This window comes from Eumetopias jubatus, unplaced genomic scaffold, assembly GCF_037043125.1.
Source record: "Eumetopias jubatus isolate StellerSeaLion01/CBP00866 unplaced genomic scaffold, mEumJub1_p1.0 scaffold_8, whole genome shotgun sequence".
NCBI classification, from domain to species: Eukaryota; Metazoa; Chordata; class Mammalia; order Carnivora; family Otariidae; genus Eumetopias; species Eumetopias jubatus.
The window spans coordinates 137,996,329-138,023,583 of record NW_028274814.1 but is presented as its reverse complement, the minus strand read 5'-3'; the positions used below and the strand labels follow the sequence as shown (position 1 = coordinate 138,023,583).

Below are 27,255 nucleotides of genomic sequence, written 5' to 3'. Positions count from 1 at the left end.
AGGTGCGAAACCGTATCTCATGCTGCAGAGAGGTTTTCAAAACGCAGTGATTGCATTGTTTGGTTTGGAATATTTCGATGGCTTCCTGTCGATCTCAGGAAAAAGTCCAGGATCCTCCCCTGACCCTCTAAGCCCAGCGTGCGTGGGCCCTGCCCCCAGGGGGGCGGCTCCCAGGCGCCCCTCCGGCACCACCCTGGCTTCAGCGCCGGCTCTCCTCCGGCTGTGGCTGTCCGCTCTGCCCATGACAGCGCACCCGCTCCCGCCTGCCCCTCCCCCTTTCTGGGGCCCACTCCTTCTAGGCTTTGACAACCTGAGTTGAAATGTCCCTCCGTCCCACAGAGGACCGGTTCCTGACCCTCATCCCACAGGTTCCCAGCATCTCAGGCTGCTGCTTTGCCGCCTCCGGAAAACTGCATTGTTCCTCTGCCTGACTCCTCCTGCCGCACCACCTCCCCCGCCCGCCCCCCCCTCCCCCCCGCTAACCCCACCCCTGCCTGCTGCTAAAACCATTTGTATTGGGCTCCCTATGTCCTCAGAGCCTGGGATGGTGCCTTAAATGAAGAAAGTACAGAGTACAGAGCTCTTAGCACGAGGCCAGAGCTGATGTGAGTGCGAGCAGGATGCTTCCTAGGGTAAGATCCTCCCTGCTCGCCCGCGCAGACCCTGTAGCGGGGCCTCAGTTGGCCTGTTACCCTGCTAACCCCGGCGGGCAGAGTGGGTGGCCAGGGAAGAGTCAGGGTCTCACGCATTCAGCCCTTGCTATGTGCTAGCTAGGTGCTGTTCAAAGAATTTTCTACCTCGTATCTGGTCCTGACCATAACCTTCGTGGCAGTTCTTATTATGCCCATTTTAAAGGTGGGGTGTGTTCGATTTCCTACGGCTGCTATAAAAAAAAAAAAAAATCACCTCAAAAGGAGTGGCTTGAAACAACCGAAATTTATTCTCTCGCGGTTCTGGGGCCAAAGTCTGCAATCATGGCGTGGGCAGGGCCGTGCTCCCTCTGGAGGCTCCAGGACGAATCTGTTCCTCACGGCTTTCAGTTTCGGGTGGCTGTGGGCCCTGCTTGGCGGGTGGCCACATGGCTCCAGTCGCTGCTCTGTGGGTCGCATGGCCTCCTTCCCGGTCTCTGAATTCCCTCTGCTTCTCTCTTATAAGGAGACATGTGGTTGCATTTAGGGCTCACACGGATAACCCAGTATAAAGTCCTTCTTGAAATACCCTTAATTACTCACCTGTGTCCTGGAAGGTACTATGCCCAGGCTCTGGGATCAGGAGGTGGCCATACCTTTTGGGAGGCCACCATTCAGGGCACCACGGGCCACAATGTTGGGGTGACAGAGCAGGGCCAGGAGAACCGCATGCGGCTCCCGAGCCCGGGTCTCTCTGCGGCCTGCTCACTCCCCGGGGGCAAGGGACCAAGCCCGCCCGTGGGACAGGGTGTCGTGGCCCATCTGCTGAGACTGAAGCAGCACAGGGGGCAAGTGCGGCTGAGCTCACAGGCCTGGAAACACCGCCTCTCCGAGCTGCAGGGGCCCGGACGGATGACCCCAGAGGGCATCACTGCAGGCCCCCTGTGTGCCACGCTCTGCTGGAGCTTTCCAGGACTGACCTGTTGAGGGTTATTCGAGGCATATTTGTTTCTTGTCTGTGTCTCTGTCTCAAAGGTAACCTCCCCAAGAGCAGTCCTGGTGTCCCAGGAGTGGTGCCTGGCCCACAGGTGTCCGGAGAGGCGCGGTGTGAGTGGCTGACCCCCAGATCCTCTGGGGAAGTGGGTCCCACCATCCGGTCTTCATAGGTGGGGACCCTTCCCTGGGGAACGCTGAGGGGACAGGAGCCTGGCTTCTAATCTGGGAGGGGTGGAAATGGTGGCTCAGGCCCCTTCTGCCGGTCCCAGGCAGGCAGGCCCAGGGTAGGGGAGAGGGAGAACACCGGTGCTCTCCCCAGCAGACAGAACAGAGCGGGCAAACCTGGGGCCCGGGGCTCAACCAGAGTCCATCCCCAGCCCTCATGCTCCGGGTGCCCAAGCCAGCTCGGGCCGCCAGCACCGAGGACCACAGCCTCGGGCGGTTAAAACAACGGACGTTCACCGTCTCACGGTTCTGGAGACCCGACGTGCTGCCCACCACGGAGGACTGGGCTGACTCCACTCCCGGTGGGGGCTCTCTTCCTGGCATGCAGATGCCGGCCTTCTCTCTGTGTCCTTGAACTCCATCATCCTTTCCTTCGTGCCCACGGGGAGAGAGCCCGCCCTCTGGAGTCTCTTCTCACAAGGACACGAATCCTATGGGAACTTGGCCCACCCTCCTGCCCGCCTCTAACTGAATTACCTCCTTCTAGGCCCCATCCCCCAATAGAGCCACACTGGGGGGGCTGGGGATTTGGGATTTAGGGGCACACTCCTTCAGCAGACAAGCGTGCCGTCCCTCCCCGCGGCTGGGCACAGGGCTGGGAGGCTCAGGGGAGGACGCCGCCGCTCAGAGCGGGGGCCACGCAGCTGGTAGGTGGGCGAGCTGGGACTTGCATCCAAGGCTTCTGGAAGCCAGCGCCCCTGCACGTAGCCACTGCTGCCACTGCCCAGACTCATTCATTCATTCATTCGTTGTCCATTCATTCCTTCCTTCTCTCAGCCCACATAGGAAACTCCCGCTTCCGTAAATCAGGGACGCAGGATGAAGAGTCCCTGCCCCGGAAAAGATAGGAACAACCCCCCTGTCCCCCCCAGGGATCATTACTCTGCCAACCCCTGCCCTCCTCCAGGAGCTGTCAGCTAAGGGGTCAGGTGTGTTCCCATGTGTGGTTGGGGATACGAGAGAGGGGCATGAGGAGAGAGGTTCTAGGAGCCAAGGAGAGCCTGCACAAGCCTGCCAAGCCCTGGGGTGGGGCCATCTCCTCTTTCCTCTCCCACCCCCCTGAGCAGGTGATGGCAGACCCTCTACTTAATTCACAGCAGTACTCCTAACTAACCCTTCTGAGCATCTCCTCTGTGCTGGGCCTTCTCCCGAGTAGTAGGCAGGCACTGTCTCATTAATCTTCCTGAGAATGGAGGTCGGGGCGGGGGTTGGCTCTGATAACACCATCCCATTTTACAAATGAAGAAATTGAAGCACAGAGAAGTTCAGTAACTTAACCTAAGGTCACACAGCTAGCCGGAGTTGGAGCTGGGACTTGAACCCAGGCAGTATCCCTCCGGTTTGTGTCATGCGTCACCTACACGGTGCCTTGTGACCAGAGGCCAGCAGGGACCCTGGCGAGTGGGGGTCTGAGTGTTCTAGAGCATTCAGACCCAGCCTTTCCAAAGCCGTCTTGCCCGACAGACATACTACGTCTGCCAGGCTGGCCAATCCTGTACGGTCAAATCACAGAGTGACACAGATAACTCCCTAATTTATTAATTCTGAGGAGGTAATTTCCAAGCATCTGAGTCCTTTATTATTGCTCACAAATTGAAGAGGAGTCTCACAAACGATCCTGCACCCCAGTTGAAAGCTCCTCTCAAGAAGGAGACGGCAGGCAGAGATGCATGGTAGCAAGGAGGGCGTCCTGGCGGAGGGACCAGCTAATGCAAAGGCCAGGGGTCGGGAGCTGGAATGCCACCTCCCCTTTAGAGGTGGGGAAACTGAGGCAGGGGTCAGCCAGCAGGCTAGAAGGGCACGTCCTCCTGGGTTACAGACATGAGATGGGATGGGGATGGGAGCCAGGGAGCCCATTCCTGAGCATCTGTAGCCACTAAGCAAGGCCTAAACAAGAGAGGGGTGGGGGGCCAGGACTTCCACCACTGATGACCCAGCAAAGCTGCGTGGGAACTACCTGGGATCTAGGATCCCAGATTTACTCACCTGAACACTACTGCCAGAGTGGCCGTTCTGGGGTGATGGGTGACCCAGGCCCAGCCCTGCCCGAGGGTTCACCATCCACTCTCCTGGGAGACAGGAGCAGTGACTGACAGCGTGGATGGGGTTCCAGGGGGCTGTGCGAGCCTGGGGGAAAAGCCTGGCCCAGCCTGAGGCCCAGGAAGGCTTCCCGGAGGCGGTGGTACCTCAGCTGGGTCTTTCAGGGGGAAGAGAGGCGATGAGGTGCACAGAGTGTGGTTTTGGTGCGGCAGGGACGCAGGCGGTGGGCGGGAGCCCCCAGAGCAGGACTTCCCTTGGGGAAAGCCACTCTCCCCCCTACTCCGCGGCCCAGTGGGCAGCGCTCTGGTGTCGGGCGCCCCCTGGCGGCGGCCCCCCGCGCGCGGTTCGGACGGGGAGGCTTGCAGGTGTTTGCCTGCCCAGGCTTCCGCCTTCGGAAAGGGAGCTGCTGGTTGGCGGGGTCTGGCCTGGCCATTAGAAGTCCCTCTCTGGCTGCGGGCTGGAGGACAGGCTGACCTGAGATTGAAAGCAGGGAGCCCAGCGAAGGAAGCCATGCGGTGGCCCCCCTGGGGTGTGTGTCCCTTCCCTCTGTGCCCCTGCCTTGGGCCCCTTCTCTCCCCTAGGCTGCCCCATCAACTCCGACAGGTCCCCTGCCCAGGGGCCCCCCTCCACGTGCAGGGGGTAGCACCGTGTGTGGACATGTGTGTCCCAGCACCCCACCTCATTCGTCAGGGCTCGTCAGAATCAAATCCTCCACCATTTTTAAAGTCAAGGAGAAGTGCCTTTGAGCTTCCTGGAAACCAGAGCACAAAGGGAAATCGTCTGCTTATTTGATTCGTTCAGTGCTCAAGCACAGAGAGGAGTCAAAGGTGAAAGGTTCCTCTAACACTCCGAGATTTGGGGAGACCCCCAGATTTGGTGGAACCACAAGAGCACAGAACTCTGGGCAAATTCTGGGTTGCAGGATGGACCTGGTTTCTGGAACCTTCAAATCTCATGTTTCCTAACTGATGTTGGTAATTAGCAGCTTCAAAGAGCGACTGGCTGAGAGGAGAATGTGTGTCCTCAGAGAAGCAAGCCCAGCTCCCCTTCAGAGGTGGGGCACTGAGGCAGCGGAGAGAGGGAGGGACGTGGCTAATGCCATGCACGTCAATTCTGCAAATATTTACAATCAGCTGCACTGATTGAGGTACTGAGCTACAGACGTAATAAAGCCCGGTCCCCCGTGTCCCTCAGCAAGAGCGGGGGAAGGGGCCTGTGGGCAGAGAGCTCCAGGCCAGCCACAGACTCAACAACCCAGCACAGAAATAATGTTACAAAGGAGTCCTAGCAAAATTTCTGTGGCCCTCCTCACCCCTCACCCAGTCAGATGGTCCCCCCTCTGTAGAAAGGGACAGTGATCCTACATCCGATGGTCCGGTGTCTGTCGTGAATTGACTGAGCTCTCACTCTTCTCAGATTCAGCCCAAAGCCTGCTGCTTCGTGTTCCTCTTAACCACCCCTGGAAACTCCTGGATGCAGCCAGACTGAGAGGGGCTTTGGTGGGCCACCTGACAAGGGTCTGCTGGTGCAAATCTGTGTCGCCCCTGCTCAGAACCCCGCCCCAGCTCCCTTATCCCCAGGCCACAGACTCAGCGGCCTGGGGGGCCGAGAAGCGGATGCCTGAGTGCAGAGAAACCAGGGGAGTTGGGCCCAGGCAAACCGGGGAGCCGGGGCCGGGGCCAGAGGGGCCTGTGGCCCTCACTCCGCCATCTGCCTCTTGCCCACACAGAAAGCTGCTCGCAGCCGGTCACATTTTTCTTTCTTTCTTTCTTTTTAATTTTTAAAAAGATTTTATTGATTGATTGATTGATTTAGAGAGCACATGTGCAAGCAAGGGGAGGGACAGAGGGAGAGGGAGAGGGAGAGGGAGAGGGAGAGAGAATCTCAAACAGACTCCACACTGAGTGCGGAGCCGGACGCAGGGCTCGATCTCACGACCCTGAGACCATGACCTGAGCCGGAACCAAGAGCTGGACGCTCAGCTGACTGAGCCACCCAGGCACCCCAGCCTGTCACATTTTTCAAGTAAAATCGTCAATACAGATTTTTTAAAAAATTGAAATCCCCCCATTTTTAGGACGGGCAACTAATTTACAGATTTTTGAGGTATAAGTGACATATAATGAACCATACTTGTTTAATATGTACGATTTGGTGAGTTTTGACATATACATGAGGTTTGACATGTATGTCTATAGATCCTTGAATCCATCACTGTAATCAGGGTAATGATTTCCATCACCCCCAAAAGTTTCCTGGTGCCTCTTCTGTAAGAGATTTGGTTGCATTTTTTAGAATTTCATATAAATGGAATTATATGATCTGTTCTCTTTTTTGCCTCACTTCTTTCACTCAGTATAATTATTTTGAGCTTCATCCACATGGTTACCTGTATTAATAGTTCATTCCTTTTTATTGCTCGGTGGTAATCCATTATAAGGATGTACAGTTTGTTGATCGGTTCACCTGTAGGGGACACTGGGTTGTGTTTCCACTTTTTCCCTCTTAGCTATTCCCAATGAAGCTACTGTGAATATTCCAGTACAAGTCTCTGGACGACCGTGTGCTGTCGTTTCTCTTGGGGAGATCCTAGGAGGGGAATGGCTGGGTCACGTGGGAGGCGTACGCTTAACTTCGTTTTGTTTTTTTAAAGATTTTATTTATTTATTTGACAGAGAGAGTGAGCGGACAGCAGAGGGAGAGGGAGAAGCAGACTCCCCGCTGAGCAGGGAGCCCGATGCGGGGCTCGATCCCGGGACCCTGGGATTATGACCTGAGCCGAAGGCAGACGCTTCACGGACTGAGCCACCCAGGCGCCCCTTGAAAGGTTTATTTAAAAAAAGAAAGTGGGGGGCGCCTGGGTGGCTCAGTCCGTGAAGCGACTGCCTTCGGCTCGGGTCATGATCCTGGAGTCCCGGGATCGAGTCCCGCATCGGGCTCCCTGCTCAGCGGGGAGTCTGCTTCTCCCTCCGACCCTCTTCCTTCTCGTGCTCTCTGTCTCTCATTCTCTCTCTCTCAAATAAATAAACAAAATCTTTAAAAAAAAAAAAGAAAGTGGGTTTGGGGGAACACCTGGCCGGCTCAGTCAGTGGAGTGTGCAACTCTTGATCTCAGGGTTGTGAGTTCAAGCCCCATGTTGGGTGTAGAGATTACCGAAAAATAAAATCTTTAAAAAAGATGTTGGGTTGTTTGTCTACTTACTGTCTGGTTATAAGGGTTCTTTTTGCATTCTTGATTGCACATTTTTCATACACCCCCGGGGGTGTAAATTGTTCCTGGAGGAGAGGAAAATGCATCCTCATTTTATGTGGAGGACATGGATGTACATACTGGACAGAAACAGACACCTGCGGGATTGAACATTCATGGGGGCAATTAGGAGAGAAATGTCGAGAAAAGGGCTCCTTCGGGGATGAAAAAAGCCTGGGAAACATGGATTCAGATGTAGGTCCTTTGTTGGATATACGCTTCACAAAGAGCAAAATGTTAAATTTGGATCAAGTCCAATGTATCAATCATGCCTTTTATAGCTTGTATTTCTACAGCTTCCCCGGGCCACCGAGATTTTTCTCTTATGTGTTCTTGTAGAAGTTTCCTATTTTAATGATTCCTTTTAGGTCTACGATCTATTTCATAGATGAAAAAATTGGTTTTTGTATGTAGTGTGAGGTCAGAGTGAACATTTGTTTGTTTGGTTTTTGGGTTGTTTTTTTGTTTTGTTTTTGTTTTGCATCTGGACATCCAATCGATCCATTGCTATTTGCTGAAACCCTGCCAGTCACTCGCCCTGCCTCTGGCCTCATCATCAAAGCAGTCCCTCCCTTTGAGAGCAGCACCAGAGAGAAGGGAGGTGAGGTCTGGCTAGCCTCAGGCAGTAGGAGTCAGGAGAGGGAGAGGGGAGAGGGGTGAGGTGTCCTTGGGGCCATGCTGGGCTATCAGTGCCCTGTAATGACCACTGGGGCAGCAGTACTCCCACGGCTGGCCCTGTCCTTTTGGGGGCCATGTCCCTCTGTCGTTGACTCCCCTCTGGTCAGCAGGGGCTCCCAGGCTCCTGTGGGGTTGGCACAGGCCTCGCCTGCAGCCTGGTTCACTCACTCATTCACTGACTCGGTGGCTGTGGACCAGGCGGGGGGGATATGATGGTGAGCAAACAGACGCGCTCGCGCTCAGAGGTCCCAGGCTGGGCGGGGAGTGAGAGAGCAGTCAAGAAATCACACCCACGAGTGGGTCATCATGGACCGAGGTGGGTGCTCTGAAGGACAGGAGTGGGTGCAGGGCAAACACGGGGTTCCAAGAGATCAGAGACAGGAGTGGGACCTGATTCCTGGGCCCTCCTTGGGGGAAGGACAGCTGAACTGGAAGAGAAGACACAAAGAAAATTCCAGAAGAAAGCACGGACAGGAAGGTACAGCAGCTGGGAGAACATGGTCCGCTGAGAAGGAGAAAGGAGGCCAGGCGGCATTGGGGCAGGGGTGCGGGAGAGGCCACAAGGTGAGGCGCCACCAGCTTCAGGCTGAGCGAGGGAAGCCAGGAGGTGCTAAGTGGGGAGGTGACGAGTTCACACTGGATGTTGGAAGGATCACCTTGATCCTAGCTCAGAGCAGCTGGTGAAGAATGCTTGAGGGGCCAGGAGAGAAATGTGAGTGCAACTGGGGTTTAGAGAGGGTTCATTTTATTACGGGGGTGATGGTATTGTGGTGATGGAGAAAAACATCCATTTAAAAAACTTGGACGCACATACTGAAGTATTTAGAAATGAACACTCACCACGTCTGAAATTGACTTCAAAATATTTAGGAGAAAAGGTAAATGAAGAAAATAAGGTAAGATATTAACAATTGTTCAAAGCTAGGTGATGGGTACCTGGAGTGCCCATGATACTATTCACTCTGGTTGGGGATTTATTTGAAATATTTCCTATTAAACTGAAAAAAAAAAAGAATAACAAAGTAGGAAAGGTAGATCAGTAATAGGTAGATGAATAGACAGGCAGACAGACAGATAGGAAAGATCACCCTGGTTGTCCAGCAGAGGCTGGGTTGGAGGGGCCAGGGGTCTAGGGCTGAGGAGACCCCATAGAGAGGCTGTCTGTTGTAGGGGAATTCTAAAATGACCACCAGTGCCCTTGAGTGTGAGCGAGACCTATAGCTATGAGGGGATATCACTCCCATACCCCGTTAAGTTAGAAGGCAAAAGGGAATTTGGCAGGTGTAAATTAGTTGAGTTAATCCAAAGGGAGATTATCCGGGGTGGGCCTGACCTAATCAGGTGAGCATTTCAAAGAGGGAGTCTTAGAGACAGGGAGAGTCAGAGAGATGCACTCCTGTGGCCTTGAAGACACAGCTTCCACGAGTTGTACAGCTGCAGGGAAAGGACTTCTGCCCTCATCTGCCCTCAGATGAGACCTCGGCTCCTGCCAGCACCAGGGTTTCAGCCCGCCAGACTGAGCATGAACCCATTTGTGCTGGGCCTGCACTTCTGGCCTACGGCCACCGTGAGATGTTGAGCCACCACGTGTGTGGTGGCTTGTCCCATGGCCACAGAAAACAGACACGTGGTAGCAGAGTTGAGGCAGAAGAGCCAACAGGGTGGGTCAGGGCAGTGACAGTAGGGCTGCTGGGAAGCAGAGGGACTGGAACGTGCTCAGCAGAGAAATCACCAGATGGGTTAGAGTCGAGAACGAGGGAGAGGGACGGCGGCAACGGCCCCTGGGTTTCTGGCTTGAGCGGCGGATGTGCAGAGCCCGCAGGAGGAGGAGGTGGGGCAGGCGGTGGTGTCTCGGGCGTCAGGTGAACTTGTGTAGTCAGCTGGGCCCAGGGCGAGGTGAGGCATGCACGGGCAGTTGCCCAGATGCCACGGGGGCTGGGCTGGTGCGTGGGAGTCAGGAGGAGCACCCAGGACGGAGCCTGGAGGACCTGACTCTGAATGCCTGCGAGGGCTGCTCCGGGAAGGCAAGGGGGCTGTTCTAAGAGCTGGGGAGGAGAGAGGCCTCAGGGTGAGGTGAGGGGCAGGGGGGTTCAGGCTGCACATCATACGGGCCCCCAAGGCCTCCCACCGCGACGTCCTCACTGCCTTTGGCCTTGTCCTCCCTGCCCCCTGGCGGTGACACCCCCACCTGTAAGCCACCCAGCATTTGGTCTTTCGCCACAGCGGGCACCATGAACTAACACGCCCACCCTGGTCTCACTCATGAAACCCCATAAGCAGCGTCCAGGGGTGGCTCCCAAAGCTTGAGGGTCCACCAGTGCTCCCAACACCTCCGTCAGGAAGGGACAGAAGTGGGTGCGAACAGCTGCTGGGTTCTAAACATCCAGCAATGAGCCTCTGCCAAGTAGGGATTAATAAATATATCCATACGACCGAAGTGAGACCACAAAACACAAATACATTCACTGCATTCTTCTCCAGGCTCATGGGCTCAAATCCCAAGCTGTGCTGCACCCGGGCCGTGTGACTAAGCCACTTGGCGTCTCTGAGCCTCAGTTTACTGTCCTATAAAATGGGGATGCTGTCAGTACAAGCCTCCAGTTAATGTGTGGACAAAACGGGCTGGATACAATGAATTCAGCCCAGTGCCGGGTGTTTATGGCGGGGTTCTGTCCATTCTCCACTGCTCTCCACCCCCCAGCGGACAGCAAGCTATTCGGTGCTCTTTCATCCACTGAGCATTGCCTTTTTTTTTTTTTTTTTTTTTTTAAGGATTTTATTTATTTGAGAGAGAGAGAGAGCACAAGCAGGGGGAGCAGCAGAGGGAGAAGGAGAAGCAGACTCTCCCCCTGAGCCGGGAGCCCCACGGGGGGCTGGATCCCGGGACCCCAGGATCATGACCTGAGCCAAAGGCAGACGCTTAACCGACTCAGGCCCCCAGGAGCCCCTGAGCATCACCTTCCGTGTGCAGGCCCCATGCTGGACCTCAAGGGACAGAGCCATTTCCAGGCCTTTGGTGGCCTGAGGCACTCTTGCTTTTGGAGGCTCTGCCCACATCATCTCAAACATGAATGTACCTTTATCAAATGTATTTTTTTTTCCAAGAAAAAAAAACCTGAAAGGATTTGTATAATTTTGCTCTTGATTTTACTTGGTTACCTGATTCTGCCTTTGGACTATGGACGAGTCACCTAACCTCTCTGTGCCCCAGTGGGCTCATCTGCGGAAGAGGGATGATGATGTCTCCAAATCACAGAATTCAATGTCAGCATTTGCAAAGTCAGAAAACAGTGCCCAGCCCGTGGTGGGTCCTGCATCCATGTTTGCTAAATAAGATAAAATATATCACTATCTTTCATTTCTGATTTCCCGTCAACTACCTGGCGTTCTCAGAGTCCTTGTGACCTGAGAAAAATCTAACCTACAAAGAGTTCTCAAATGTAGTGAAACTTTTATAAATATCAAATCAAACATAAAGAGGAGGGGCAGCCTGGGTGGCTCAGTCAGTTGAGCAACTGACTCTTGATTTCGGCTCAGGTCATGATCTCGAGGTCGTGAGATCGAGTCCCAGGTTGGGCTCTACTCTCAATGAGGAGTCTGATTGTCTCTCCTCTCTCTCTCTCTCTCTCTGTCTCTAATAAATACATAAATAAAATCTTTAAAAAAATAAAGATGATACGATGTTATATCTTGTAGGTATTTAATGAGGCATCTCTTAATTTTAACTTTGCCATTTTATTGTTGTGTTTCGCAGTAGTACACAATGTTGGCTGTTAATATAGTTTCTATTGGCCCAAGAGGGCGGAGGCTGTGTGTTCGCGCACGGGAGCTCCAGGAGCAGGAAACTGGGGGAACCGGGAAAAGGAGGGTGGACCCTCTAGCTCTCTGCCCCGGCTCACCCCAGCTGTCCTTCCATAATGTCGGGGCTGGAGAGGCCCGAGGGGACATCTAGTTGAGCCTCCACAACTAGATGGGAAGCCCAGGGCTCTGGAGCAGAAGGGACTAGGCAAAGTTCAAACTGTGTCGGCCCCAGGTCTCCCTCCTGATGATGAAATTTCTTTCCCTATCTGCTCCCTGCCCACACTTAGCACAGCCCACCCCCTCGGCCCCTGGTAGCCCGCAATTGTGCAATTGTACCCCACAGCCTTTTGCAGAAGCGGGTCTCCTCCCTTCGAAGCTCATCAGCCTGCGTTCCTTCTTCTCCAGTGGGCCTTCCTTTTTAAAACCAGAAAAGGGATGACTTGATGCCAGAGGGCGCGTGCCTGGCTGTCTCCTCCTTCCTGAACCATCACGAGGGTTCAGATCCCGGCTCCGGGTCTCACGTGCTGGGTGATCGTGAGCATTACTCAGCCTCTCTAGGTTACACTTGTCTAACCTAACCCACAAAGACAACACTAGCTGCCTTCCAGGGCTCAGGACTGTACTTGTCCACATTCAGGAAGCTTCCGGCACAAAGCAGTTCCTCCAGAAATGTGAGCACGCCCCCCACCCCCAGTCCTACCAGGCACGTCCTCTCTCAAACTCTGAGTCCTTTCTTCTCGCTACCATGCTGGTGCCTAAAATAACTTTAAGGTTATCCCCTCCAGGGGAATTTGAGCAGGGACCTATTTTAAAAAAGTGGAGTGCTAGCAGTGGAATTTCTGACAACGCGAGGATGAGAAAATATTTTGTGTGTGTCGGGTGGATGGTGGAAAGAGGGCTGGTGGAGGGGAGGAAGGAGGTGGTGAACGTTTCAGGTGGTGCCCCCACCTTGGTAGCAGGTGAGAAAAGCCGAGAAAAAAACCCAGTGTTGGGGGAGATGTTGCGATCTCGATCTGGGAGAGGTTGGGTTTAATTTTCCAGAGCAACAAAAGGCTGAGGACCAGGGATTGCAGCAAAGGACAACCCCGAGTCCTGAGGAGGGATAAGTCAGGCCGGGAAACTCACGTGACTGTGAGAAGTATTTCAACAGCTTCTCTGCAGTGATCGAAGAGCCTGTGAACCTGCCCTTTGCCGTGCTTATCGAACCAAAGTGGGGCTGTGCCCACCTGGCTCAGCCCCAGAGAACTGTCTTGTCTTCTCAAGGAGAAAGGATGAACAATCGGGAGTCCAGCTCTAGATTCATGGACCATTGAGGGCAGGAGGGAATATCTCAGCCATCACCCCGGGCCCATACACCATTACACAGACCGTCAGCTGGAGAAAAGACAGCAGCTTGGAGCAGAGAAGGTTGGTGGCCGGGGGCTCTCTCTATCACTGCCAGGACTAACAAAATAAGTGCCCCCAAACCACATAAATGTATTATCTTATAGTTCCATAGAAGGACGACTGGGCTCTCACTCTGGGCTAAAATCAAGGTGCAGGCAGGGCTGTGTTCCCCTCTGGAGGCTCTAGGGGGAGAATCTGTTTCCTGGCCTTTTCCAGCTTCTAGAAACTTCCTGCATTCCTTGACTTGTCGCCCCTTCCTCCACGTTCAAGGCTAGTGATAATGCATTTATCTGATCTTTCTTCTGTCACATCTCTTTCTGACTATAGCCAGGATATCTCCAATTTTAAGCACTTATGTGATGAGATTGAGCCTCCATAGGGTGCCTGGGTGGTTCAGTCTTTGGGCGTCTGCCTTCGGCTCAGGTCATGATCCCAGGGTCCTGGGACTGAGCCCCGCATCGGGCTCCCTGCTCAGCGGGAAGCCTGCTTCTCCCTCTCCCACTCCCCCTGCTTGTGTTCCCTCTCTCGCTGTCTTTCTATGTGTCAAATAAATAAATGAAATCTTAAAAAAAAAAAAACAGTTCTCAAAAAAAAAAAAAAAAAGATCAAGCCTCCATGGATAATCCAGGAGGATCTCTCCTTCTCAAAGTCCATGTCCTTAATCCCATCTGCAAAGTCCATTTTGCTATGTAACATACATTCACAGCTTCCAGGGATTAGGGTTGGACATCATTGGGGGACATTATTCTGCCTACACACTTCCCCCTTCCTCAGTAGTCTCTCTAAAAGTGCAGTTCATTTATTTGCAGAAAATAACTTTTTCGTAATCATAGGAAATATAGCTAAACCAATTTTTTCAGGGATTTTAAATCTTTTATTTTTAATTCTATTTTATATTCTGAATGTTTATATATAGAAAAGTACACAACTCACAAAGTTACAGCTTGATTTTTGTACACTGACCATGTAGTCTGCACCCAGATCAAGAAACAGAATAAGCCCTATGGCCCAGGCTCATGCCCACTTCGAGTACAAAATATGATTCAACACTTGTTGACATTAAAGAGTTCCCTAGGTTGGGCGCCTGGGTGGCTCAGTTGGTTTAAGCGTCCAACTCTTGATTTTGACTCGGGTCACAACCTCAGGGTCCTGGGATGGAGCCCCGAGTCTCTGTGCTCAGCGGGGAGTCTGTTCCAGGATTCTCTCTCCCTCTCCCTTTGCCCCTCCCCCTGTGCCCTCTCTCTTTCTCTCTCTCTAAAATAAATAAATAAATCTTTAAAAAAAAGTTCCCTATGAGGACAATACTGGGAGTATTATTGGAATAAAAAGCAGAGAGCCAAAGCGATGTTCATTATTTTGTTCGACAAACATTTTCTGCCCCCTGTCCTGGGCTGGATCCAGGAAGAATAGCAAGAGTTGATTTGATGCTGGTCCTATGGCACAGAGTCTACGGAGGCGGCCGGGTGTGGGGGCGGGTGGAGTTTACAAAGCAGATGAGAACACAAATGCATTGGCCAAGCCTAACCAGAAAGGCTTCCCCAGCAACAGCGGGCCTCCAAGGCGAGAACGGTGGAGAAGAGAGGATTTCAGGCATGGGGAACAGCATGAACAAAGGGGAGGCGGTGCGGGCAGGCAGGGGTTTTCAAGGAGTTTGGGGAGACAGGGATATGGCCTTTGGACTTGCCAGTCTGTGAGCCCTCAGCAAGGCTCATTCCCGTTTCTGCAGCCCTAAGCCCAACTGTCCAGACTCAGAGCTGGAGGCCAGAGCCCTCGGGCCAGTGACCTCATTGTACAGCTGGGGACACAGGCCCAGGGAAGAAGAGAGACATGCCCATGGCTTACCTCCTTACTTCCCTCACTCCACACTTCTTTACAGAGGCCCCCACTCCCACCCCCCACGCGGGGCGCTGAGGGCACAGAGGGGCCAGACGCGGGCCCTGCCCAGAGGTGCTCGGGCCCAGGGGCACAAAACTAAAGCAAGGTCCTGAACACCCATTTCCTCCTCCAGGCTGTTCCACGGTCCCAGGCCTCCTTACTGCCTCGCCCAAGAGGCTTTCCTGCTTCCTATCAGGCCTCTCATCCATTCTTCCTCTGCTCATCCCACGCTCATTTCCAGGGTGTCCACCATGTGCCCAGCAGCGAGCTAGGCGCCAGGAACGCAGCCGTGAGCTGTGCAGGAATCGGACGATACACAGCCTGCGTAGCCGTGCAGTGTGATGTGGGAGGAGGTGAGCGCTGCGCTGTGCGGGGAAAATAGGGCAGGGGAGGAGAGCAAGGGCGGGGGGTTTCTGGTAAGATGGTCAGAAAGGCCATTTGAGGAGGGGACACTGGGACCCCAGGGAAATCAGGGGACACGTTTTACAAGGATGGGGAGAAGAGCACAGTTGACCCTTGAACCCGACGGGGCTTGAGGGACGCCATCCCCACACAGCTGAAAACCCCCGTGTAACTCCTGACGCCCCCCCCAAACTTAACAACTCATAGCCTGCTGTTGACTAGGAGCCTTACCAATAACATAGTCGATAAACACATATTTGGTGTTGTGGTTGTGTATGTATCGTACATGTCTGTGTACGTATCATATACTGTATTCTTGCAATAACGTAAGCTAGGGGCGCCTGGGTGGCTCAGTCGGTGAAGGTCGGCCTTCAGCTCAGGTCATGATCCCAGGGTCCTGGGGATCCGTGCTGAGCCAGGAGTCTGCTTGTCCCTCTGCCTCTGCCCCTCCCCCTGCTCATGCTCTCTCTCTCCCCCTCGCTAATAAATAAAATCTTAAAAAAAGAAAATCATAAGGAAAATACATTTATAGTACTATACTGTATTTCTTGAAAAAAAAATCTGCCTATAACAGTTCGCAGTGTTCTGCCTCGCAATTCACACCAGGGATATTGGGGGGTGTGGGGTGGGGCCTGGAGGCAGGACCTGCCCCGATGGGTCAGAGTGGAGACCCCCCCCCGCCCCAGCACTGACTCTCCATTTCTACCTGCCCCAGAAGTGCTAGCAGGCCTGGGTCCCGGGAAGGCCTCTGGCTGCTTCTTCCTCGGGTCTTCACCATCAGCAGAGGCCAGCACACGATGGGTGCCTGGCTGGACCTTGGCCTTCATCAGGATCACATGCCCAGCTGACCCCATATGTCCCTACTCCTCGATCCTCTCCTACCTAGTCAACACTCAGGGACACAGCCCCCATTGCACAGCTGAGGAAACTGAGGCTCAGAGCCCTTCTCAACACCCTGCTTGGCACTGGGTGAAGGACTCCATGCGGGAGGCAGGGCTTTGCATCATGCCCCCTAGGACACTTTATGGGGAGGGGGGTGAGCTCACCCTGGGCTCGGCGGAGGATGTTCCTGGCGGAAACCGGCCTTGGCAACTGGACCGGGAGGAGAGTGGCAACGTGGGGAGCAGGTGACAAAGTATTCCCGCGCGGGACGGGACAGGAGCAGGTGGTAGGCGGGCAGAGGGGGCGGGAAATAGGCCCGGAAGGGGCGATGGGAGGGGCTCAGAGACGCCAAACCGCTGCACGGTGTTTGGGGGCGGGGGCCGGTCTCCGGGACGGCCGCGGGGGTAGGGCCTGGAGGAGGTGGGCGCAGGGGCCAAGCGGCCAGGGAGGGTCAGAGGCACCGCGCGGAAGGTCGAGGCGGGCTCGCGACAGCCGTTTGAGGAAGAGCGTGGCTGGTGTCCGAGGGGGGCGGGGCCAGGGCCGCCAGGTTTGGTGAGGGTGGGGAAGAGACCTAGCCCGCCGGGGTCCTGGCCGTGGAAGCCGGGCCCAGGGCGGGTTCTCGTCGGTCGGGGGCGGGGCCCGGCGGCTCGGGGCGGGCAAGAGGCGGAGCGAGCAGCGTTAGGGGGCGGGGCCCGAGCAGCCGGGGGCGGGACGGGGCTGTCCTGGGGTGAGTCGGGACGTGGTCGGGCGGCGGCGGGGGGCGGGGCCCGAGAGGCCAGGGCGGGGCCTGGAGGACCGGGGCGGGGCCTGAAGGGCCGGGGCGGGGCGGGCCGGGGCGCGGCGGGGCGGGGCGGGCGGTGGCCCGGAGGCGCGCGGGCGGCCGCGGCGGCGCGGAGCTACGCTCCTTTCCCTGGGCTCGGCAGGCGGGCGGCGGCGGCGGCGGTGGCGACGGCGGCGGCGACGCGTACAAAGGCGGATTGTGGCTTCACTGGTGCTCGCGGCGGGTGGCGCCGGGGCGGGGGCGGCGGGGCGCGCCGGGGGCCCCGGCGGGCGCGGCGCGGGCGATGAGCCGGGGCCCGGCATGGCCTCTGCGCGGCCGCCGGGCCGGGCCTGCGCCTCGGCGCCCGCGCCCGCGGGGCTCCGTGCCGGGCCGCCCGCCCTCCCCGCCGCTGCCACCGCCTCCCCTGAGCCTGCGGGCGGCGCGGAGGCCGAGGAGCGGTCGCTGCAGCGCATGCTGCGCGCCATAGCCGAGGAGCGCGGCCGCCTCAGCCTGCGCCGTGAGGTCTGCGGCCTCGGTGAGTGGGGCGGGCCGGGGCCGCCGGCGCCGGGGGAGTGCGCGCCTCCGGGGGTCTCTGCGCGGGTCTCCGTCACTGCGTGTGTCTCTGTCTCTGTACGCGTCTCTCTGTGTCTCCGTCTCTGTGCCTGTCTCGGTCTCTGCGTGCGTCTCCGTCTCTGTGTGTTTCCGTCTCTGCGTGCGTCTCTGTCTCTGCGTGCGTCTCCGTCTCTGTGTGTTTCCGTCTCTGAGTGTGTCTCCGTGCGTGTGTCTGTCTCTCTCTGTCTCTGTCTCTGCGTGTCGTGGCCTCCTCCATGCGCCCCCAGCTCACCACGTATAGGTTTCTCCTGCGTCCCTGTGTCTTGGTCTCTGATTTTGGTCCCAAGAGCGGCTCCGCACACTCGTGTTCCTGGGTCTCTTCCTCTTTCCCGGGTCACTCCGTGTCTCCCTCTGTTTGTCCTTTCGAGTATGTCTGTTCACCCTTCTTCCTCCCCGGGGTTGTGGCAGGTTCCTAGGTTCCTGCCTTCTCTGGGAAGCCCTCCCCGGGGCTTCCGTGCCGCTGCAGGGAGTGTGGGCGTGGGATCTGGGGAGACCCGGAGCCCATCGCGGGGGGTGGGGGCAGGCCCCCAGTGGGCTCTGGGCAGATTTCCCTGCAAGCGCGCCTTGGCCACCGTCCCCAGCTCCCCGAAGCCTTTGTCTTCCCGCACCTGTCCGCACTGCCTTGCCTCCTCCCCAGCAGCTCTAACTGGGGACCTTGGCCTTGGCCCCCTGAACCCACCCTCTTAGCACAGAGAGCAAGGTCTGCTGCGTCTCTGGGTGTGATCCTGCTCAGCCGGGGCCCTAAGTCCTACATGTGCTGTGGGGTGGGGTTGGGGTAGGGTGGGGGTGCGTGGTATTGTTTGGAGGAGCCCGGGACTGTTAGGTGTGGGTGGGGTCTCCCTGCTTGGCTGGGCGCGAGGTTAATTGCTAAGGATGGATCCTGCCTAGACTGAAGCCCAGGAGCCCGCTCCCCTGTAGTGTGGGTTTTTCATTTTCTCCGTGGAAAGACCCCTCCCTTCTTCCTGCAGGAATGATTTCATACCACATTGTCAGCTCCCCCATCCCCAGTCTGAGCTGGGGATTTCTGGGGGTGGGGGGTGGGGGTGACAGCGTTGTGCAGGAGGGAATGTCAGCTTTGGAGATTCTACCTGTCCCCTTGTGGTTCACCATCAGGGAGTCCCAAAGAGCCAACACATCCCCTCTAAGGTCACAGCAGCCCTAGGGTTCCAGGCCCCTCAGCAGGCCACGCCCTGGAGGCTAGTGAGGAGAGGAAATAACTTTGAATCCTCCTTTTTGTAGGAGGCAGGCTTACCTTAGCATGAGACCTGTCCCCTCAGGGAGCCCGACCCAGCCCAGCCTGTCCCAGGAATGACCTTTCCTCATGGGCAGGCATGGGAGTTGGGGGGGGGGTGGTGCCTACCAAGTAGGATGGACCAGGAAGTGGGGTTCTCAGGTGTCTTTTCTGAAAAAAGGTGTCATGACTTAGTTTTGCACAGACGTTGAAGGATCCTCATTAGTTCATTCAGCAAACGTTCAGTGAGCACCTACTGTGTGCCAGGCTGTGTGCCAGCCTGGCAGGCATACCTACCACCTGGCACAGGATGTCTGAAATAGGAGAGGTCTGAGGGACCATCTGCTGCAGGCCCCTCAGCCCTGCTTGCGCAGAAGCTCCAGGGAGCCCCTCCCTGCTTCCCCGTGAGCACGCTCCCGCTGTCCTCTGACCTCTGAGCACCCTCTCTCCCCTGTTAGGCCCTGTCCCAAGGAGCCTGCAGGGCCACTCCTTAAGGACAATAATAATTAATTCTAGCACCTGGCATTTACAGAGAGCTTACTATGTGCAAGGACATTATGTGCGCTTTGTCACTTTGATTCTGACTTTGCCAGAAAGGAATAGCATCTCCGTGTCACAGAGAAGCTAGAGGTTTGGAGAAGGGGGAGACTTGCCTAGAGATGGTCAGTGAGGAAGTGGCACGACTGGCATTGACCCTTGGCCAGTCTGACCCCAGAGCCTGCCCCATCCCTCCTCTGTCCCCCAAGCGTCCCCAGCTAGGCCTCCCGGTGCCTGCTGCGCTGCGTCTGGGGAGAGATGCCCCGTAGTTTCCAGGTCTCGTGTCCTGGCGCCCAGGCCTCCCTCCCACACAGGGTCTCCTGTCTTAGCCCATCTTCCCATCCCCCTGCAGTGCTCTGATGCCCTGTGTTTTAGGCCTGCTGTTTTCCTGGACACGGGACACAGGACATCCTCCTCACCTGCCCCACACACGCCTACAGGTGTCCCTTCAAGCCTCAGCTGCAATGCTGCCACTTCCTGGGAACCGTTCCTCCACTTCCTGTCCCGCTGCCTGGGCTCTGTGTGCCAGGCTCAGGTCTGCGGGTTGATTGGGCCGATTATGGCATTGTGACACAGGCCTGTATGACTGACTCCCCCCCCCCCCAAGGCGGCAAGTGAGCCCCTGAAGGGCACGGCCCAGGCCGTGTCTCCTCAGTGCCCAGCACAGGGCATGTGCAGAGCAGGTGCCCGGGAAACATTTAGCAGACAAATGAGAGAATTTCTGGACTAGTAAATTAAGGGTGAGGGTGTCTGCAGAGAGTGGAATCTCAGCCTCTTAGCAGTGCTCACTTTGTCCATCTTTCATTTATCAGGTGAGAAATATGTTCAGAGAGGGCCAAGCTTAAGAGTGACCTAATGCCAGAGTTAGGACCCAGTGGTTGGCCTGCGCCCCCAGACGGGAACCCAGAACTTTTACATGGCCGGCAGATCACTTCCCCTTTTTTCTCCACTTTATAGCTGTGACAACCTGTTAGATTTAGGGATTTAAACCTCCCAGATTGTCACTGTTGTGTAATTAAAGCTGAGGTCATGCAGAAGCATGCCGTGTTCCCTGAGGTTATTTTGAAGGTGTCAGGGAGCCTCTGGTGGAAACGCTTGACCCCAGACACACTGTTGTCACTTCTGAGTCACAGTGTCTGTCTCCGATGGGAGAGAGCGACTGGTCCCCCCACACAGGGATTGTCGCTCGGCCGTCATGATGAAAGGCACCTTGTAGATGCAAACCCGACTGTTGCATCTTTCCTTCGGCAGCGTCTGTGCTGGAAGCATCTTCTGAGTGCCAGGTGGGGGGATCGGGCCTGACCCTGCCTTGTGGGAGGCCACAGCTAAGTAGGGGAGAGAAGCCAGGTGCCCAGGTGACAGCCAGAGTAAAGATCCTGCTGGAAGCAGCTGCTCCGAGCAGGATTTGGGGGTTTTATCCACAGGAAACTGCTTGTGATTCCAGGGAACAGATGAACCAAGCTGGCTGGCTGAGCTAGCTTCTGTGGGGCTCCGGGTTCTCTGAGCTGAGAGGAGTCAGGAGGTCCAATGCCCAGATGTTGTGTGATGGAGACATCTGGACCAAAAGTGGGTAGATATAGCCTGACCCTTCCTTCTGGGGCTTGGGCTCTCTCCTGGGCCTGGGCTGTGAGCTCCAGCACGCTGGGGCGGGAAGGCTCCTTCTCAACAGGGGCGGCACGCCACTGATGTTCAGCGAGGCTGTGTGGACTTGACCTGGCCCCAGGACCTGGTGTCCATCACGGACAGGCAGGGGCCCCTCATGCTGCTCATCTTTGGGCCCTGCCTAGGCCTCGCACTTTGTAGAGCTGCTATTTCCTGGTCTCTGGCCCCCTTTTAGGTGGCCGAGGGCATTCTCTCTCTGGTTGCAGGGCTGTGGGGCCAAAGAGTGTTTCATGTTCCCTGTTTTCTTTTATTCTTGAAATAGTCCTATGAGGTGGGTATTGTTATACTCTTCTCTTTGTCCTGATGAGCAAAGAAAAGGCAGGTTTAGAGGTGAAGTAACATGTCCCCAGTCACCTGGCTGGGAAGTGGCAGAATCTGTCTAAGCCTAAGCTCTTAGCAGAGGTGGACCCCGCCCACACCTGTCTTCAGGGTTCCGGCAGCCTGGTCAACACAGGTGTGCACAGCTCCCAGGCACAGGTGGATTGAGGAAGGGCCCAACTTGAAGTAGGAGAGGTTCCCTCAGGGGGCACGGAGGAGGGAGCCCCCGTGACTGATGGCAGGGCGGGGGGGTGTTGTGCGGGGTGTGGCCTTTGAGAGGGGCCGTGGCAGGGCAGGACCTGCCTGGGTGGAGGAGGAGAGGCTGGCCCCCCCGAAAGGGAAGCTGTGTGGGAGATGGGGCTGCAGCAGTGGCTGGGCCCTTGGCCTGGCCTCGGGGAGTGTGGTGGCTGTAGTGGGGTGGCCAGGGGCGCCTGGGTGGCTCAGTCGTTAAGGGTCTGCCTTCGGCTCAGGTCATGATCCCAGGGGCCTGGGATCGAGCCCCGCATCGGGCTCCCTGCTCCGCGGGAAGCCCGCTTCTCCCTCCCCCACTCCCCCTGCTTGTGTTCCCTCTCTCCTTGTATCTCTGTGTCTCAAATAAATAAAACCTTGAAAAAAAAAAAAATAGCGTTGTAGTGGGGTGGCCTGCCCCGGACCCGGCACACCCACTATGTGCCAGGCGCCTGGCAGCTACAGCAGTGCCTGTAGAAGAAGGTTCTGTTAGTACCCCATTTTGCAGATGAGGAAGGCAAAGCTTCAGAAAGCAAACTGACTCACCCAAGGTCATGTAGCTGGAAGGTGGCAGAACTGGGGTCTGTGGAGTTCCAGCTGAGACCTGTCAGATGCCCAGAGCCATCTTGCAGGGAGTTCATGGAATGAGCCAGAAGGTGTGAAGGGGGACACTGCCTTATAGTGAGCCTCTGCTCCTAGCTAAACACCCGCAGATGCCAGGCGCCCAGGGCCAGTCTATGAATTGGGAAGTGAACCGTGCAGCCTTGGCCCAGCTCGTCACCATTTTGCTAGGTGCAGTGCGGCTGGGCATCCATGGTGGGTGGGGGATTTTGGTGGGAGATGTGGCTGGAGGGGAAGACCGGGGGCCTGAGCCTCTGCGCAGTGGGGATGACAAGAGTCTGGAGGGCTGTGGGAATTGTATGAGAAGTGCCAGCTTCATGGGGCCGCATGAGGAGAGAATGGCAGCTAGGGGCCCAGCACAAGCCGAGGCACAGACTCAGACCTGAGCCTCGCTGTTGCCCTTGTCATTAGGAAGGACGCAAAGCACCTGGCCCGGTGCCCACACATGGAGCTGGGGTTGCATGCATGCTCCGGGGTGCAGCCTGCTGTGCACTCCCTGGGGATGGTTTCCCGAGGTTCCCTGGGGCCCCCAGTCCTCCAGCCCAACTAAGGGAGGCCGAGCTGGTCCTGGGCCTGTGCTGTGGGGAGGAAGTGGGACCGTTTGCTGTGGTGGTGGTGCCTCTTTCAGTTCCTGGGCCTATTTTTAAGGCCTGTGGGTTCCGGCCTCTGGCCGTTTCTGGGGCTGGAGCAGCCTGCGAGGCTGTGCTGTGGTTCTCTCCCGAGGCAGGGACTCTGCGTCCTTTGAGGGGAACCTGAGGACTGTGGCCCTTACACTCTGAAGAGCCCCGGGGTCTCCGCCAGGCCAGAGTGTGCTGAGTTGTGTGGCCGCCCCCGGGCCCGCACGTGAGGGCCGTTCTGCCCCCACTGTGTCCCCTCCTCGCGCTGTCTGCTGGCCTGACGTACGCTTGCCTCCTCCACTGAGCCGGGCAGGCTCCGGGGTACCGGCTGAGCCGGGAGGCCGTGGAGGAGAAGCGCCACGCGGGATCCTCGGTGAAAAACAGCCTCGGAATCCCCAAACAAATGTTTTCCCAATTAAAAAAAAATGTGCCATGCCACATTATAGAAACTGGAAAATTTAAGAGAACGGGAAAAAAATTACAGTTCCAATCACCCAGAGACAACCATTAACTTTGCGAAGTCTTGCTTTCCAATCTTTTTAAAGCCTTTTTAAAGAATTCTCGATGTTCTCTACATAAAGTTTTCTTAGTCATGCTTTTTGACTTAAAATTCTAAAACATTTTCCATGTTGTTCAAACTCTAAACATCATTTAAATGACTACGAGACAGTTGAGTGGATGTGCCATCATTTACTGAATGGGTCTTATCTTGTGGGAAACTTAGCTTGGATCTAGTTCTTCGGCCGGGCTCCCGGTTTGGGCTCAAGCAGCAGAATGTCTTCTGGGCCACGGCCCACCTTTGGGCGGGGGGGAGCCGGGATGGACAGGAAGGATCCGGAAGTCCACCAGCCTAACCCCGTGGCTTCACAGACAGTGGGGCGAGGCTCAGAGAGGACCCTGACACAGGTGGGTCCCAAGGGCCGGAATGAATGCCTGATTTGACCCTCCCCACCAGAGCCCCTGCATGGGGGCAGCTGGAGGCGCATCAGTGGCAGGGCCGGGGTGTACAGAGGGGAGAGAAGCTCAAGCACAGCCCTCCCGGGGCCCTGTTGGCCACAGACGGGGGCTGGGATGTTGCTGTTGGACCTTCAGATAAGGGGTCGGAGCATTCAGAGTTGATCCCCCAGGGGAGAGGGCCGAGGTTGGGGGACGCCCAGCCTGGGGAGGAGCCTTTGCACTTGAGGGATGTCTGTTGGCAAAAGTAGAAAGAGGGGGCTTCGTTTTTAATTTTTGGTTTTGTAGGTGGAGTCGCGGTTACTTGTTTATCTTTTTTTTTTTATGATTTATTTGAGAGAGAGAGAGAGAATGAGTGGTGTGGGGGAGGAGCAGAGGGAGAGGGAAAAGCACACACTCCACGGAACAGGGAGCCCGACATGGGGCTCAATCCCAGAACCCCGAGATCGTGACCTGAGCCGATGGCAGACGCTTAACCGACTGAGCCACCCAGGTGCCCCCGGTTATTGTTTATCTTTAAGGCAAAACTCCTTTGCTTTTGGAGGTGCTTTGAATTTTGAAAAAGACTTTTTATACTTGGGCAGGTTCTTAGGACAGAGGAAGTGAGGAAAGCAGAACATTCTGATGAAGAGCAGGCATTACCTCACTAAGTAGGGAGGAACCCCACCCCGGGTTTGCACTCCTCAGCCCTCAGCCTGTTTGCTGGAGAGTCTCAGCCTCTTGGGTCTCTGCTTGGTGGTCCCTCTCCAGCTGTTTGCTGACCCCTTGAAAGAATCGGCACCCCCTGCCTTTCTCTTGACCACTGCTATGCCGATTTCTGCCGCCAGTCCCTTGAGGCTGCACAGCCTGCTCTGTGCGTGACTTCCCTCCCCCCGCCCCCCGCCCCAGGCTCCCCCCTAGGGCTGCCGATGCCCTGCGGGCTCAGGGTGGACTGGGGCTCAGGGTGGACTGCTTCATGAGGGCAGTGCCGGGGGATGGGTCGGTGGACAGGTATCCGTGGGGTGACAAGGTGATCGTTTCTTGGGGGGTGTCCCTTGAGTGGGGCATTCCTCAGAGGGTCCTCCCTGGCAGAGACAGAGTGGGGAAGTGGGCAGAGAACGTTCCAAATTTAATTTTCCCCCAGTGCTGTGCTGCTTTAGGGAAATCCCTGCCGCGCTCTGGGTCTCTGTTCTCCTGGCGGGCAGGGTGCAGGGAGAATGACTGTCCCGCCTCCACCTAGGGCAGAGGCCGGCCTCCAGACCTAGAGCATCAGTCAGTGTCAGGAGGCTGCCTGGGACAGGTGACAGGGCCCGGGGCCGAATCCAGGGGGACTGTGTGGGTGAGCGTGTGAAGGCCCTTCCCCCTGGCTCTGGGTTTCCTCTTACACAAAGGGAGGGAAGGGTTGACCTGGAGCGCCGTTCTCAGCCCGTGGGGTGGCGCATGTGTCCGAGCCACCTGTGACAAGCAGGGCCGGTGACACCACGCCTCAGGGAGGTCACTGCCACCCGAGTGCTTTGGCTCAGGCCGACAGAAGTGAAACAGGAAGAGGCAGAAACAGAAGAACCCCATATCCCACCGCCCAGAGGGGGGAAACAAGAACCCTGTCGTCCCACCACCCTGAGCCTCCACAGCCTCCGAGTCCCCAGCCCCGGTGGCAGGGCCGCCTCGGGTGATTCTGGATTCCTCCTGACCCGGGGCGCCACGGCGGGACTCTGAGCTCTGGCTGCGCTCACTGCCCAGGAATGTGGTGCTCTCCGGCCCAGCAGCCAGGTTCCTCGGGAGCCCCGCAGCCTGTCTCACAGGTCCCATGTTTAATGTGTCAGAGCAAAGCAGTGAGTCAGGAGTTTGAGTAAGGCTACAGCCCACAGGAGGTGGGACATTGACTGGGGAGCTGCTCTTTTGGCCCCGAACTGCTCGGCAGGATTGAAGCTGGAATGGTTTGCGGGGTGCGAGGTGGGGCGTTGAGTGACGGGGCTGCGAGGGCTTTGCAGACCTTGGTGTTTGGGAGAGTCCAGAGGATTGCCTTTGGAAACCTGGGGCCGTGGACCACTCTGGCGGATGCCCCACCTCAAGAGAGCGACCTTGAGGTCAGGGTCAGGGTTTATTTCCCTCTGTGCCCCTGGGGCCTCCCACAGAGCGGCTCCCGGAGCAGATGCAGATGGACCCTGGCCCGGATCCCAGCCCCACCTGCCATCGTGGTCCTTCTGGGTAACCTGAGTCAGGGCTCTCGGTCTCCTCCCCTGGGAAGTGGGCTATTGGGGTGATCCCCGCTGAGGGTTGTAAACGCACTTCAAGGATTTCGCCCCACTGCGTGCATGACCGGGGGTGGGGGTGCAGGGAGGAGGAAAGCCCTTGGCGGTGGAGGCTTTGGACGAGTTTCAGAGCTGCCAGGGTGTCCTCTGAGCCAGCTGCAGAGTGGAGCTTTGTCATCCTCACATACTGATTTGTTCAACCCTCGCCGACCCGCTCTTGTGGGCCCTGCCCTGTGCGGGTGCCAGGTCCCGCTGCCAGCAAGGTGTCCTGTCTTGGCGGGGAGGGATGCTCAGGTGTTTGGAACCAGCGTGGAGGCTGTGGCTGGGAAGGCAGCTCCGGGCAGGAGACTCGCAGGGTGACATCGGACCCGTGACTCAAGCCGTGAGCCTCCAGTTCCTCACCAGCTGAGTGAAAACGGCGACTTTACCCCACAGGGTGTTGGGGAAGGTGGAAAGAGGGGAGGTAGCATGAGGTGGGAGAGGTCAGGGTGGCATGGGGGTCAGGGAAGGTGTGGCATGGGGGTGGTCGGCGGGGAGGTGACAGCTGAGGTGACACACGGGGGTGAGTCGGGCACGGTCAGGGCGGAGACCTGTCAGTGGGGGGCTGGCAGGCTGAGGATGCACGGGCTTTTGGTCCGGGAAGAAGGGCGGGGGACCATACTGCAGACCCGGGGGGGCTATCTGGATGGCCTGGCTCATCTGGTGAAGGAGCCCGAACTTCAAGAAGACAGGGAACCGGGCAGGGGTGTTGGGCATCTCCTGACCCGGCCACCTTGCATCCCTGAGACCCCATGCTTTCCTTAGGCTGGAGCAGAGCCGTGCTCGCTCACGTGGGGACCCGTCTGACCAGTACTTCTCATCTAAGTGCTTCATTCCTGCAGCCAGGGCGCCCCCGGCAGCGTCTTTGTCTCTTGTGCCCCAAGGGAGGGTCTTGAGCCAGCTGAGCACTGAGAGGCACGAGTTGGTGAAAGGCCTATTGAGGGGACCACAGAGGCCTATTCATTGTGCCCTGGCTACAGGGGTGCGGGGGAGTGTCCAGGGGCCGAGGGCTGCCTGGGACTCTCCCCAGAGAGGCCAGTTGACCCCCCCCACCTTTGGGAGGGGGCCAGGCAGAGCAGAGGCTGCTGCCAAGCCAGGCGTGCTCTCGGGAGGCACCTCCCCAAAGCAGAGACCCCATCTCCACCCCTCCCCGCCAGACCCTTCAGGGGCCCCCAGGCCTCTGAGGATAAACACAAAACCCCCAACCCAGCAAGGAGGCCCCGTGACGTGGGGTCCTATCCAGCTGTGGCTCCCCCAGGCCCTCCTCACCCCTGGGGCCTTT

General features: G+C 56.8%; 1 protein-coding gene across 4 annotated transcripts in view; it reads left to right on the top strand.

Moving 5' to 3' along the window:
• Window positions 1–17,244: 17,244 nt before the first annotated feature.
• The window catches only part of KIAA0930 (KIAA0930 ortholog), a 33,564-nt gene continuing 23,553 nt past the window's right edge, over window positions 17,245–27,255 (top strand). For 2 of the 4 annotated variants that reach the window (XR_003611205.2, XM_028115637.2), the window contains exon 1: window positions 17,245–17,458. Coding sequence is in view for 2 of the 4 variants with exons in the window: in XM_028115637.2 (XP_027971438.2) it covers window positions 17,245–17,458 (214 nt within the window). In the remaining 2 variants the exon portion in view is untranslated. The remainder of the gene's footprint in view (window positions 17,459–27,255) is intronic. The other 2 variants (XM_028115639.2, XM_088025405.1) reach the window with 2 other exon arrangements.